General features: G+C 35.9%; 1 protein-coding gene across 1 annotated transcript in view; it reads left to right on the top strand.

Annotated features, from left to right (window-relative positions):
• The window catches only part of MRE11A (MRE11 meiotic recombination 11 homolog A (S. cerevisiae)), an 85,937-nt gene that overhangs the window by 15,012 nt on the left and 54,989 nt on the right, over positions 1–15,936 (top strand). Inside the window, exons 6-11 of the mRNA XM_011926570.1 lie at positions 512–653; positions 2,985–3,099; positions 7,625–7,810; positions 8,845–9,016; positions 11,630–11,710; positions 15,404–15,530. Coding sequence (XP_011781960.1) covers positions 512–653; positions 2,985–3,099; positions 7,625–7,810; positions 8,845–9,016; positions 11,630–11,710; positions 15,404–15,530 — 823 coding nt within the window. The remainder of the gene's footprint in view (positions 1–511; positions 654–2,984; positions 3,100–7,624; positions 7,811–8,844; positions 9,017–11,629; positions 11,711–15,403; positions 15,531–15,936) is intronic.

The raw sequence follows: 15,936 nt of genomic DNA, 5'->3' as shown, positions 1-15,936 counted from the left end.
GGTAATCTAATCTCAATTTAGACTATCTGTTAGGTAATCTAATCTCAATTTAGACTATCTGTTAGGTAATCTAATCTCAATTAGATTATCTGTTTGATATGGAGGTAAGACTAGAGATCCTACCCTCAAAGTATTTTTTCATTTTATCTGGTTACTAATATTATGAATCGCTGATGATCTATGGTCTTTTTTCCCCAGGCTTTAAGAGGTTTGCTTAATATTACAAAGCTTTTATCTCATGACTGATTTTTATTTTTTTGTGGCCAAGACATCCTAAGTTTTGGTGAGATGTTAACCTTGCATTTGGCATGGGATTCCAGTTGCTGTAGGTGATTTGTAGTACAAAAAAATGTAGCAAATACTTTTACTATTGTAATTTTGCTTTGAGAAGACACTGTCCTCATCTATGTTTTTGTAAGTAGTATATGGAGTATGCTTTTAACGGGTGATATGATATTCATGCAGATACTTTTACATACACACTAACATTCTTTGAAATTATTTTATGTAGGCAGATGCACTTTGCGCCCTGGACATTTTAAGTTGTGCTGGATTTGTAAATCACTTTGGACGTTCAATGTCCGTGGAGAAGATAGACATTAGTCCAGTTTTGCTTCAAAAAGGAAGCACAAAGATTGCGCTATATGGTTTAGGTAAGACAGTTTTATTTTACTCTTTATGTCCATGCATGATTCTTCAAACAATTGAGAAGTGAAATTTTGAAGATAAGTTTGTATCTGTTTGGAAAAAATGGGGCAAACCTTATTATTATTTATTGGTGACTATAAAAAAATGATGGTTTTGGTAAAAGTTTTTGGTGAGAAAATGTCTTTTCGTTACTATTTATTATTTTGGGGTTTTTTTAGACTCAGATGTAGAATCCTGAATGTTAGAATTATAGAATAATTAGCAAAACTGCACTTTGATATCTTGGAAGTCTTTGAAAGGTCTAATACTTCACTGTACAATACCACTAGCTTATAATTTTGTCCAGCTTTCAGAACACCTCTGGCAAGTAGAAAAGCATCATGGTTATTTATATTTTAGAGATAAGGAAAGTGAAATCTGGATGTTACATCTGATTCAGCAAGTGATATAGCAGGAAGTGAAATATACTTTTCTAAAAAAAGCTATTAACAGTTGTTTTAATCACTGCAGTGTTATTAGGGATCATATCTCCAGAAAATTGCCCTTTCCTCCTCCATTCACACTAAGGACAGATTTCATTATGCCTCAGTCACCACCGGAAGCACATCTCTCCAGTCATCCATTTTCTCCCAAACTCTTATCTTATCCTGTTCTATTATACCTTCCTTAACTAGACTGTGTCTCCACCCTGCATCTTTCTCTGTCCCCCAGCCTTCATTATAAACTCTAGGAACTCTTTTTATAATTATCAGATTCCTCATTATTATCTCTTCTCTGAATGTTGTCTCTACTTTCTAACCTTCAGTGAAGCCCAACTGACCCCTGAGGTTCCTGTGTCCCATGCAATTCTCTTACCCCTGGGCTTTTGGACAAAAGCGGGAATCACTGTTCTCCTTGCTCCACCCACTGCTTCCTTGTCTGCCTGCAAACACCCTGTTCCCTTTAAGGTTCTGCCATCTGGCTAAACTGCATTGCTTTTTCTCTCAGACTTTTTACTACTTACCCACCTTCAATTTTGCGCGTGTTTTCAGTGTTTCAACACTGAAGTAGATTAATCTTCTAATGCCTTGGGCTTTGTGTGCCTTGACATTTTTGTCTCCAGTTACATGTTCTGCATTCCACCTTAGACATTTATTCCATTGGCCACTCCTGTGGAATTCTCCTTGGGAGCTAGGCCACTTCTAACTCCTAGACCTCTACATTGTTGGCTTTCCTTCTGAGACCCTCTCTAATCTGTATATAAAGTAGCAGTGTTGTCCACCCTTTTAATTCGATAGTGTTAATTCTCCATCTTAGCATCCTGGCTTTTTCTCCTTTCATAATATTTAATGTTTGTAACTATTTTGTTGACTTGGCTTTGTTAGTTTCTTTCACTAGATCAAGATGAACTTACAGAATATGAGAATTGTTTGAAAGTCATTGAGTTATTTAAAAAGCACAATATATTTTATTTAAAACAATATAAGAGTATTGTTTTTAAATACACTTTTATCATCCCTTTTAATACTTATTTCTGCATGTTATAATATATATGTTAGAAGAATATATAATTTATAACAAAGGGATGGTGAAAAATAGTATTACTAGAAGTTTTAATAAGAATTTAAGCATAGGAAACTCACATTTTTATTCCACATTTTGCTGGTTTTGAACATATATATGCCTGAAATGGAAAATGTTTTTTTAATGCAACTAACTACTGTTTATCAAGAACCTGGAACAGGCCGGGCATGGTGGCACATGCTTGCAATTTCAGCACTTTGGGAGTCCGAGGCAGGTGGATCACTTGAGATCAGGAGTTCAAGACCAGCCTGTCCAATGTGGTGAAACCCCATCTCTACTAAAAGTGCAAAAATTAGCCAGACGTGGTGGTGCATGCTGTAATCCCAGCAACTCAGGAGGCTGAGGCACGAGAATCACTTGAACCCAGGAGGTGGAGGTTGCAGTGAGCCGAGATCATACCAGCACTCCAGCCTGGGCAATAGAGCAAGACTCTGTTGAAAAAACAAAACAAAACCCTGGAGCAGCCAGGCATGGTGGCTTATGCCTGTAATCACAGCACTTAGGGAGGCTGAGGCGAGAAGATTGCTTGAACCCAGGAGTTTGAGACCAGCCTAGACAACAGAGCAAGACCCTGTCTCAATTAAAAACAAAACAAAAAAAGATAAAAAAAAGAACCTGGAACATACCCATTTATAAATGATTCCAGAATTCAAATGTATCTCCCAACAGTAAAGTGAAATACTTTGAAAAGGACATAATTTAGAAGCAAAATAGATTCATTTTTTAAGCCAAAGTAAGAAAACAATTTAAAAATAATGTAATGTCCATTTCAGGATCCATTCCAGATGAAAGGCTCTATCGAATGTTTGTCAATAAAAAAGTAACAATGTTGAGACCAAAAGAAGATGAGAACTCTTGGTTTAACTTATTTGTGATTCATCAGAACAGGTAAAAGTTTTCTCTGAAAAAGTTTGAGCCAAGTGCTGAGGTTTCCCAGATCTGTTTCTGAACTCACCTATTTCAGTGAAATGCCCTTAATCTTTCAATGTTGTCAGTGCAGGATCAGACAAAACATAGGTTTGCTTTGTGTGATTTCGTTTTGAAATTGTCTTTAGTGAGAATATTTGCAACATATGGTAAGGCATACACCATGAATACTCCTCAATTCAACAAAAAGGTAGAATCTTTTTGTTGGATTATCCATTCCATTATCCCATTCCTTTTCCCTGATCCCACCTGCTTCCCCTTATCCCAAAGGGAAGCATTATTAATTTTGAATTAATTATTTCATTGCTTTTTTTTGCTGTTTAATCACATGTGTACTCATATTATGCTATATATTTTACAGCCAACTTATTTTCAGCATTACATTACTGAGATTCATCTATTTTGATGCTTAGAAATGTAATTTATTTTTACTGATGTGCACAGTTATGCTTTGCCTCCTGTCAGTGAACAGGAGTTTTTTGCTTTTATAAATCTTGCTGTTATGAACATTCTTATATATGTTTCCTGCTGCATATATGCAAGTGTTCTTCCAGAATATACAAATATAGCTAGATTACCTTTCTTTTGTTAGTAGTTTTAAGAAGTTTAATCTGTTGACAGGATATAGGATTGATTGAAAAGAAGACAGACTTGAAGAAGCAAGATTTATTATCTGATCACTGCAGTAAAAATATGAGGTGGTGACAGTGATGGCAATGAAACAGAAATGGGAGGGACACACCTGAGAAGTTGTAAGGGAAGAACTCAAAGGATTTGGGGCCTGACTATGTAATTTATTACAGTTGTCCCTTGGTATCCACGGGGGGTGTTGGGTCCAGGACCTAAAATCCTGGGATGCTGAAATCCCTTGAATAAAGCGGTATAGCATTTGCATATAAGCTACATATATCCTCCTGTGTACTTTAAATCATCTCTAGATTACTTGTAATACCTGATACAGTGTAAATACTGTTTAAATAGTTGTTATACTATATTGCTTTAAAAATTTATATTTTTCATTGTTATTTTTTATTGTTTTTTTCCTGAATATTTCAATCTTTGGTTGAATCCACGAATCTGCCGATACAGAGGGCCAACTATATTTATTGAACACATTTATTGAACGCAGGCTACTCTGTGCATTCAGTGAATGCAGACTTATGTTAAATACTCGGTAAAAGAAAGGGTTTAAGAGGCTGACTTGTGTTGCCTTATGTGTGAGTTCTTGAATAAACTGTGAGTTTCAAAGGAGGAGCAGGCCAGAGTTCAGATATGTGTGGTCTTCATATAACTTTGCACCACTGGGTTTTGTTCCTTCTCTTCCATAGAGCTTCCCAGGTCTACCACTATTTTGTGCTATGTCAAAGTAGGGATGATGAGTTAAAAGGAAAACTCATAAGTAATTCTAAGAATTTAAGCAAGAATGAAAGGTAGAATGGCAGCGTTGGTAAGGGGAATGGGTAGTCACCATATGATGTTGATTTTTCTCATTGCCCCTCTCATCATTTGATGAAGGGGATGTATAACAGGTTTCTCTCCTGTAAAGTTTCCATTTTCTACTTTTCAGTTAATAAATATTTTTGGGAAAATACTTTGAGACTATGCAAATATCCCATTTCACCTTAAACTTTTACCCACTAATTTTAGCATCCATGGGTGATCTTATTTCCAATAATTAATACTGTGGTATTTTAATTGTAAGTTTTGATTTCCTTCATTCTTTCTATATTTATTAATGGAATTCTCTGTAAGGAAAATTTGTCCCTTCTTCTCTATTTACTTATTTATTTATGTCATTATGGACTTGAAGATCCAGTACTATCAGTTTTTTAGTTGCTACTGTTCCTCAGATTGTTCCAGCTTTGACCATTGCATTCTCTTTTATGTTGGCTGCTGTGTCCTTTCAATGTCTCCCCACCTGTTTGGGGAGCATGACCTTAGCTTTTTGGTACTTCAAGATGCTCAAGGCTCTTGGCTCTTACAATGGCAAAAATCATAATTACTTTTGCACCAACCTGATATTTTCCTACTTAGCCCTGGAATCAACCATTTCTCCAAGGTTCTGTGATTCTTTTTGTTGGAGAGTGGTATTCAGAAACCCACAAATGGGTGGTAGGTGTGCTTACTGCTACCAGGGCTTGCTCAGCACTCTGAATAAACAGAGTTATGGAAATAGATATATGTGTGTATAGTAACGCATGCATACATACACGTCTATATATGTGCTTAAAAAACCAATGATAAGTTCAGACTGATTCTAATCCAGCCCTACAAGGTCCATTTTTGTCTTCTCCCTTTCCTTACTTGTGACTTCTTTGTCTAACAGAAGCCTGGGTCATATTATAAATGTATATATTTACTTATTTTTTCAATCCTGGTTTAATTATATTTCCAATTCTAGTATAATTTGAAATCATAAAGTAATTTCAAAATTACTAACTCATATCCCTGTGCAAAACAACTTCCCCAACTAGGTTACAATGTTTATGTAAGTTATTTTAGTCTTTAGCCTTTCTGTATCTAATTGAAACATAATTTTCCAAACTTACTTAGCTCCTTTTCTCCCCACCCCCTTCACTGTGGTTATGTGATTCTTTGGTAATGCTGTTAGATTCATTTGTCACCGTGTGCATTCTTAAGATGCTTCTGCTTTTGTAAGAGTTATTTTAAAAAAAAAAGATCTTCTCAGATTGGGTGAGAATCTTGAGCCTTCTGCATTTTGCCTTATTTCCCGTTTGTTTCTCTACATCAACTGTTTTTTTTCTCTTGTTTCAAAGAATAAAGAATCTGAATCTGCAGATGACTTGGTCATGCAAAATCTTTCAACAAGGATATTGTGATCACTTCTAGGTCACAAACTACAGTCAGCCTACCAGCATCATCCTCCCTTCTTCTTCTAGGAAAGAACCAGCACTCAAGGCACAATGGCATCATTTTGTATTTGGGAATTATTCTGCTTTTCTTTAGTAGTTGTGATAATCTTATACCTTAGATGTATGTTTTTTACATAAAAACACTCCTGGATGCAAAAGCCTGTGTACTCTTTGATTTTATTTTCTGTCTTTCTGCATTTATTCTACTTAGCCCTTCTGTTTTCCTTGCTGTTCCTTGAATTCACTGAACACATTCCCACTTCAGCACCATCTGCTCTTCTACTGCTTAGGACTTTCTTTCTCTGCGTATTGATGCTTCATTTCAGTTCTGTGCTCATTTGACGCTAGCCAGAGAGGACTTTCCTGACTACCCTGTATATGTAGAGGGGGGAATGCCACTTCTATGTCACTTTTCCCTTTATTTTTCTTTATAGCACCTATCACTAACAAGTTATGCGTGTGCATACATACACACATGTGTATACATATTGTATGACACATTGAGTATCCCTTATCTGAAATGCTTGGGACCAGAAGTGTTTTAAGATTTTGGATTTTTCAGATTTTGGAATATTTGCACTTATGTTGGGGATGGAACCCAAGTCTAAATATGAAATTTGTTTACATTTTTTATATATCTTACACACATGGCCTTAAGTTAATTTTATACATGTTTTAAAATAATTTTGTGCATGAAACAAAGTTTGTGTGAAGTATTTATGTGTGGAATTTACCATTTGTGGTGCCATGTTGGCGCTTAAAATATTTTGGATTTTGGATTTTCAGCTTAGGGACTCAACCTGTATTGCTTCTTCCCACACTGGAACAAGGACTTTGTTCACTGCTGTGTCTTCCGTATCTGGAAGAAGCCTGGGACATCTGACATAAAGTAGACAATGTATGGGTAACAGTATTTGTTGGGTGAATGAAAGAATATTGGGTTGGATTAAATGAATGCTCGGGGTTAAAGTATGTGAACACTTTTACTTGAATCTCCAATGATGTAAGTTAATATTAGGGAAAACTATTCCTTCTTGTCTTCTCTCACCTTGCATTTCATGTATCTTTAAATAATAACTGATACAGGTATAAGACCATAGTTTGCAAATCACTTATTTAATACTTGATATTGAAAACTCTTAGCATTTATGTGAGATTGACAGTTTTACTCCCATTATATTTATTAGTAAAAAGATAATGTTAAGAGATTACTGGACATATTTATACTTAACTTACTTTCATTTTCTGTATGTCTTCTCTAGTGTATAGTTAGACTGATTTATAGATTTCTACTATTGATAGAGTTCATGCTTTTCTTATTGACCAAAGGGGAAATCCTTCCTATGTAAAACCTTTCATGATCTTCCTCCAAATGTTGAATTGACTGCTTCCTCTTTTAGGGTTTCTACTTGTCTGTGTCCTATAAGTTTGTAAAGCTCTCAAGGTCAGGAATTAGTATTGATGATTTTTACATTCCCAATCCTGTGCACACTTTCTGGCACATAGAAGGATGCAATAAAATCTTTAGTGAATGGAAAAAGAAAGATCTGTGTAGACTTCATTAATATGAAATTTTTCTAATCAAATTTATATTTTTCAAAATCTTGATACAGGAGTAAACATGGAAGTACTAACTTCATTCCAGAACAATTTTTGGATGACTTCATTGATCTTGTTATCTGGGGCCATGAACATGAGTGTAAAATAGCTCCAACCAAAAATGAACAACAGCTGTTTTATATCTCACAACCGGGAAGCTCAGTGGTTACTTCTCTTTCCCCAGGAGAAGCTGTAAAGAAGTGAGTGATTGTTATATATTTTGAGCCAATTTTTAAGAAATCTTTGCTATAATAACTAATCATCTGATAGGTTTAAGGCCTATGTTAAGGTTACCACTAACTGGCAGTATTGTAATTTATATGATAGATTTATTTTTGAAAATTGATCCTCCTATGTAGTCTTATTGTTTTTCCAGATTTTAAGCCATTTTCAAAAAGAGCATCCAATTGGTGTTATTTTGCTGCTCATTAGGCAAATTCAAGATGCACATTTTTATTATATTTCAAGTTAGATGCTTTAGGTTGATGATTACCAATTTCATAAAGTTCATTTATAAAAAATTCTCCTAAAACCAGTTAATTGAAAATTTTCAAAAAAAAGGAAAAAAGGAAAAAAAAAAAAAAAAAAAAAAAATTTTATAATAAAAAATAAAAAAAAAAAAAAAAAAAAAAAAAAAAAAAAAAAAAAAAAAGAAAATTTTCTGATTATAAGTACAATATCGTATATCTCATTTTTAAAACATTTTTGGGGGAATAATGTGATTTTAAGAAGTAGTTAACAGTGATTAAACTCAATTTTTATCGTGGGCTTTATCACTTGTTCTGATTGTTATAATGATAATAGGGTAAAGGAATATGGTAGTAGAATCTATGTTCATTGGTTTTTTTTCTTCATGAGTCCACTGCAAAATCATTTTGTCTATATGTGTACATGTATGTACATATACATAGGTATATAGATGTAATACTATAGTCTACATATGCTACCATCATAGTCCTGATATTATTTTATTATACTTATTATGTCTATCTTTCCTTATAAGACTGACCAGACAGGAATAATAATGGATGAGTTGATTTTACTCTGGGGAAGGAAAATGTCTACCATATTTTCCTGTGATAACATTAAGGTTAAATTAGCAGAAACATTTATTTTTAAGAGTATAATTAAAGAAGCATTTTTGTAGAAACTTAAGAAATATGGAAGCTTTCATGTGCACATTTTCTTGAGGAAATTTACACTGTGACGTGGTGTTCATTTCTCTCCATTTCAGACATGTTGGTTTGCTGCGTATTAAAGGGAGGAAGATGAATATGCAGAAAATTCCTCTTCACACAGTGCGGCAGTTTTTCATGGAGGATATTGTTCTGGCTAATCACCCAGATATTTTTAACCCAGATAATCCTAAAGTAACCCAAGCCATACAAAGCTTCTGTTTGGAGAAGGTAATTCTTTTTGATAAAGTCAATGAGATCTACTTTAGTTGAAGAATTATTCACCTTCAATTAAGTAATGTAATAGAGTAGAGGGAAGCCTTTATGTTGATTACATTCTCCTGAAGCCTGTAAGGACACTGTTCTTCAGTGAATGTGTTTAATTGTGTCCAAGATTTTTTTTTTAAGTCATTGAGAGGGAAGAATAATGGATGTTAAAAAAAACCTTTAATTAAATCTCTCTCCTAGTTTCTTTCTTCCTTTTCAAAAACGTAATACATAATCTTTTCTCCTTTTTAATCCCGATTTGATGATTTGTTCATTTTATTTCTGAAAGCAGGCAGCAACTCTGATTGAGGAATGAGGGGCTATCATGTGGGAAAAGCCTTAGCTTCTAATAATCTGTATTAGGCGTCCCTTTTGCCCTGAAAACTACCCCAAATAAAATGTGAAAAATGTGTTTGCTGTCCATCCTATTGCTGCAACGCAAGTCCCAAACCTCCCTCTCTATGCGTATTGCCACCCCTAAATCTCTGTAGAAAATTTCAGCCACTACTAAGGTTGGGTGGATTAATGCATTTCATAATATGTGGGTTGACAGCTTAATTAGCATCACTTGCTGACACTCAGTTCTTACTCTGTGTCAGCTGTCCTACTATGTTTTATTTTCATGAAAAATCATGTAATATAGGAACAATGATAATAATTATGACCAGTGATACTGATTTACTGTATGTGATGTGCACTGTTGACAGCATTTAATCTAGCAGCCACCAATGCTATATGTGAGTAGGTTCTACCGTCTGTAGTTTAGAGGAACTGAACCTTAGATAGGGTAATTCATTCAGTGTCACAGTTTTTTGAGCAATGTGTAGCTCACGTAACTAAAAGTGTGCTTGTTTCAAGATGATTGACTCCAGAAACTCAAATGTAGGTTAAAATTCTGGCATCCGTAAATCCAATCTCTCAAGGCAAAGAGATAGAAAATGCATTACTTGCTTTTGCATTGATTGATCCAGGCCTGAGTCATGTGCCTTTCCCTGGAGTCAGCCCTGCGTTTTTCAACCTTGGCTTAGTTGACATTTTGTACTAATAATTCTTTATTGTGAAAGGCAGTTCTGTGCACTCTGGGATGTTTAGCAGTATTCTCCCTGGTTTGTACCCACTAGATGCCAGTAGTACCCCTTCTAACTGGTCGTGACAATCAGTGTTTACTGACCTTGCCAAATGTCCTTAGAGAAGCAAAATCACCTCTGGTTGAGGTCCACTGTATGAACTTCACCTAAATCCTGTGGGCTTTGGTGACATGAATCCAGAGAGTAAAGTAGATGCTGGTGACATTAAAGTAATAGAGGTTCATTTTAAACACCAAGTGTGCACATAACTTTCTGTCATCACTGTATTTTATGTACCTTTCTATTATTGTACTTAGTTAGGTTATATTATTATTTATAAGCATGTGATTCTCTTCTGAACTCTTTGAGAACAGGCCCATGTGTTACTTTTCTGTCTCAGCACTTGTCCTAGTACCTGGCAAAAAGATGCTCTATAAATGCTTGTTGGATTGAAATAATTGACCTAGGAGATCATGTTCTTACAGATTTTCTATGTGCTCTCTGATATGGTAGTCACTAGCACATGTGGCTGTTTATATATAATTAATTACATTTAAATTTAAAATTCAGTTTCTCACTTGTACTAACCACATTTCAAGTAGTCTATACCCACATGTGGTTTTGGCAGCCGTATTGAAAATGCACATATAAAAAAATTGAATATGCATATATAAAAAAATTGCAGAAAGTTCTGTTGGACTTCATTGTTACAGTTTAAAGGACAAGATTATAAAATCTTAGATGTGAAAGAAATCTGAGTACAAAAACACTTGTTCTGTATTGTTCTTGAGATCAGAACCAAGTTATAAGAAGGCAGTTTTTGTTCCAACACGAGAACTTTCTGAGAACTAGAATTGTTCGACTATGAAGTTGGCCATCTGAAGATATCTAATCACTATGCACACAACCATTTATGAAAAGAATCTAATACTGTCTCCTTGTAACTTGGTTTTCCCCTTAAGAACAATATAGAATAAGTGCTTTTGTCTTCAGATCTCTTTCAAGTCTAAAATGTTATAATCTTGTCCTCTGAAAGTATGAGACAACTCCAATATTTGAAAACATCAGTCTTATTTTCTTTTACCTTGAACTCTTCCAAGATAAATAATCCAAAGTCCTTGCTTATAGATCCCCAAATCTTCTGGTGAGTCTCCCATGGATCATATGACTGCAAAAACTAGACTTACTTGGTTTTAAGTTGGTAAGATGAGGAAAGCCTTATTGAAACATGAGTAGAAAATTGAAACATGAGTAGTAATATTTTAAATTTTATTCTAAAAGAATTACTTTAGAGATTGAAAAATTATAAAGAACTTTCATGAAAGTAAAACATTAAGGAATAGTATTAAAGGAGCATTACAAGAAGGTATATTTGAAAAGGTGTCATAAATGACCTGGGAAATAAAGATGATTATGTAGTTCAGGAAAATTCCTGTGGTAATAAGCTGCTATTCAACCAAGGTGAACTCAATTTACTACTTTATTTTTTAATCTTTTTAAAAATTTTGAGATTGAAGAAATGCTTGAAAAGGCTGAACGGGAACGTCTGGGTAATTCTCGCCAGCCAGAGAAGCCTCTTGTACGACTGCGAGTAAGTCCTATTTATACAGATTGAATATTATTAATTTTCAAAGCATAGTAATGTACAGTTTACATGGTTTCTTTGAAAAGTAGTGAGGAGAGTGCTCATAGTAATCAGAAGAGCAATCACCATTGGAGGCGGAAACAAAGGTATAAGGATTTGAGTTAATCACAGTTTAAGTGATAGGTTTGGTAACTTATTTTTCTCATTTTCTAAATAATTTGTTGTTATATTTAATAGATTGGCTGAGCTCTCTGACTTCATCTTTAACTACCTCCTCTACTCACTTCATTCCAGACACCTTGGCCTTCTCGCAGTTTCTTGGGCATGTGGCATGTGCTCTTATCTCCCTTTAGTCTGCTTCCGTGTCACCTCACTGAGGCCCTACCATCAAGATTGCAGCCCCTACCTTCTCTCCTGAGTGAAATCAGGAGAGTGGGAAGACACTTCCCACTTCCATTGAGTGAAATCAGTGCTCCTGATTTCACTCACTTTCTTCTGCTTCCTCTTTTCTTCTTATTTTTTTTTCCCATAACGCATCCTTCTAATCTATGTACAGTTTATTTATTTTGGTTATTATTAGGATTGTTTCCTGTGCCTATAAATCTGCTTATCCTTTCTATCGTGTTAAAAACAAACAACAACAGACCTGTTCTTTACCACTATGCTTTTCCCTTTTCCTAACTCCTACCCCATGTTGCTTACTCTCTTTCAAAGCAAAAGTATATGACCTATATCTCTCATCTAACTTTCTCTTCTTCAGTTCACTATAACCAAGGCTCTGACTTCACCATATCTAGTGGAAAAGATGACCTTTAATTGTTAAATCCAATAGATCATGTCTTATCCTGCTGAATTACCTTTGGGCATTCTCTGAGTTATCTGTATCCCTCCCATCTCATAGTTAGCTGTCGTTTCAGTGTAGGCATACAGCTTTAATGACCACCAATAGAGTGATGACTTCAAAATCTTCACGTAGACTTCCTTGTTGTTCTATATCTCCGGGAGTCCCCTGAGGCCTGGTACCGAAGAGTGTAGTCTTTAAACCAGCAATGTTGTTGTCACCTGGGAAATTGTTAAAAATGCTGTCTCAGACCCTGCATCAGAACCCACTGTATTTTAACAAAAATCTCCAACAAATGTATAGGTTCATTAAAATTTGAGATGTCCTGGGATGTAGACTGTGGAGGTAAGGAGTATAGTCTAGAGCCAGACTTCCTGAGCTTCATTCTGGCCCAGCCACTAGTTGTATGACCTTGAGCAACTGCATCTCTTATCCCTTGGTTTGTATTAGGTTGGTGCAAAAGTATTTGCGGGTTTTGTCATTGAAAGTAATGGCAAAAACTGCAATTACTTCTGCACCAACCTAATGCTTCATAGATTTATGAGATCTAAATGGATTAAGTAGTGTCTGGTGCACAGTAGGTAATCTGGTCCCGTTTCTTTATCCCACTGTTGCTGGTATAGTGAAGCCCTTATTAACACTTTCTGGCCTATTGCTGCAGCCTCCTACCAGGACTCTGCCTCCAGTTTCCTTCTGTCTCCAAACTAATGCCAAAATGATCTTTGTAAAATACAGTTTTGCATGTCTTTTCTGCTAAAAATAACTTAATTGTTCCCTAGCACTAACAGGAAAAAGTCTAAACTTTTTTAGGTTAGCATTCAGGGGTCTACATGGTCTGATCTAAACCAAACATTTCAGCTCCTCCTTTTCCTTCCATCACATCCAAAGCTCAAGTCTCAGCGGACCAAAAGCTACTGTTCCCTGGGCACAGTGGAGTTTATTTCACTGGAACCGTTGTCCACGTTGATCCTGCTGCATGAGACACACTTCCCTCCTCCTTTCTCTATATCTTCTTCAGCACTCACCTAAAGCTTCCCTCTTCAAAGAAGCCTTTCTGGACCTCCCCGCAGAGAACATGCTTCTTCCTTTGTGTCCTCATTCAACTTTGTTCATACCTCTTATAGCACCACTCACTCACATTCTGCTTCCAATGATCTGTTTACATGTTTGTCTTCCCAGTCAGTTTGTGAATTTCTTGGCAGCCACGATTGTATTTATTTATGGTTGTATCCCTGGCCCCGAACAGCATACCTAGAACATTGAGGAAATCCAATAAAATTTGTTAATGACCAAACATTTATAAATGAGGAGTTTGAAGGGGAGACCTAATAGCTTTAGCATTTAGTATTTTCTGTTTTATAACATGGTAGCTGTAGAGATGATCTGGGTAAGGGTGGGCATGGTGGCTCATGCCTGTAATCCCAGCACTGTGGGAGGCCGAGGTGGCTGAATCATCTGAGATCAGGAGTTCGAGACCAGCCTGAGCAACATGGCGAAACCCCGTCTCTACTTAAAATACAAAAATTAGCCAGGTATGGTGGCGCGTGCCTGTAATCCCAACTACTTGGGAGGCCGAAGCATGAGAATCACTTGAACCTGGGAGGCAGAGGTTAGAGGTTGCAGGAAGCTGAGATTGTGCCACTGCACTCCAGCATGGGTGACAAAGTGAGACTCCATCTCAAAAAAAAAAAAAAAAAAGAAGAGATGGTCTGGGTCATATAAAAAGAATTACTTTAAGGGAATCACACAGTTCGCTTCATTATGGCAGATGATCCCAATTTTCTCATCTGTGTCTGCCTAACAGCATTACAACTAACCAGACTTTAATAGAAAATTGGCATTTCTTTTCCTAAGCACAGTAAATTACGAATTCATTCATAAAACAGCACATACTGTCTTACAAGTAATATTACAAAACTGCATTGTACTGACTAAAAGACATTCATGAATTCATTGACTAAATCCTGTTGAGTACCTGCTATTATGGATGGTACAGGATATAGGGATGATAAAACAGATGAGGTTTTGAATTCGTTGAGCTTACAGGAGGTAGAGATGTGAAGAGAGACATAATACACAAATATCAAATAAATGAACAAAAAACCTTAGCGATACTGATGATGAGTGAAAGCAGGAGCACTTCAGTTAGGGAGCAGTCTGGATAAGCTGTGAGGTGGTGCAGTGCTGGTCCCCAGAGCATGCTTTGGGAACAGCTAGTTTAGGAGAACATATCTCTGAGAAAGAAAGGTGATATTTGTCTTTGTAAAGGTCTGTTGACTACTACAGACTTCTGTAGAAAGAGCCTACCTTGAGAGAAGTTCTCAGTTTCAGTGAGATACCATGTTTTGGAGGTAGTCATTTCTCAAGGCTCACAGATTTGATTCTTTATTACCTGGATTTTCCTAGCATTCATGGTTCCCGTGAGGCACATCTCTAAGGTGATAGACCAATTTACTAATGTATCTAGGGCTAGTATTTTATTTTGGTGTGTGTTTGTTTGTTTGTTTTAAAAGTGCAGAAAATTGTTTAGAAATTCTGTCTCCTTTTCAGATGGTTTGCCCGGTAGGTACCTAGACTATTAGTGTTATCAGGGGGAGATGTAATCATTCTGCATTGTGGAAATTATTGCAATACCTTGATTCTGTCGAACAAAGTATGTTGCTTATGCTTATAAACTTTTCAAACATTAGTTTGTCAATAGGATAAATGATATAGCTCCATCATGAGCTACTGTAGAAAATTAATTCATAAATTTGAAAGTATCAAGCATAAACACTGACTACTGAAGGATTAGTATGTTTTTTTAAAATTGGCAAATTGTTGTTTCCTAGCCTTCATAGATTATTCTGTGTTTTCAGGTGGACTATAGTGGAGGCTTTGAACCTTTCAGTGTTCTTCGCTTTAGCCAGAAATTTGTGGATCGGGTAGCTAATCCAAAAGACATTATCCATTTTTTCAGGCATAGAGAACAAAAGGAAAAAACAGGTAAGTTAGTTATTTTTACAAGTTAAAAAAATGTTCTTAGAGGATTTGTGAATGAATCTTTAGGAAAATCTGTATCACAATAATGGAAGATGTTTCAATATGATTGTAATGTCTTAAATTGACAGTTGGAATAATTCTCTTGTCTTCTGAAAATTAGCAATCTTTTTTTTATTATTATACTTTAAGTTCTAGGGTGCATGTGCACAATGTGCAGGTTTGTTACATATGTATACATGTGCCATGTTGGTGTGCTGCACCCATTAACTCGTCGTTTACATTAGGTATTTCTCTGAATGCTATCCCTCCCTGCTCCCCCAACCCCACGACAGGCCCCAGTGTGTGATGTTCCCCACCCTGTGTCTAAGTGTTCTCATTGTTCAATTCCCACCTATGAGTGAGAACATGC

This window comes from Colobus angolensis, unplaced genomic scaffold (genome assembly GCF_000951035.1).
Source record: "Colobus angolensis palliatus isolate OR3802 unplaced genomic scaffold, Cang.pa_1.0 Scaffold7, whole genome shotgun sequence".
NCBI lineage: Eukaryota > Metazoa > Chordata > Mammalia > Primates > Cercopithecidae > Colobus > Colobus angolensis.
This window is presented reverse-complemented; position numbering and strand designations above follow the sequence as displayed.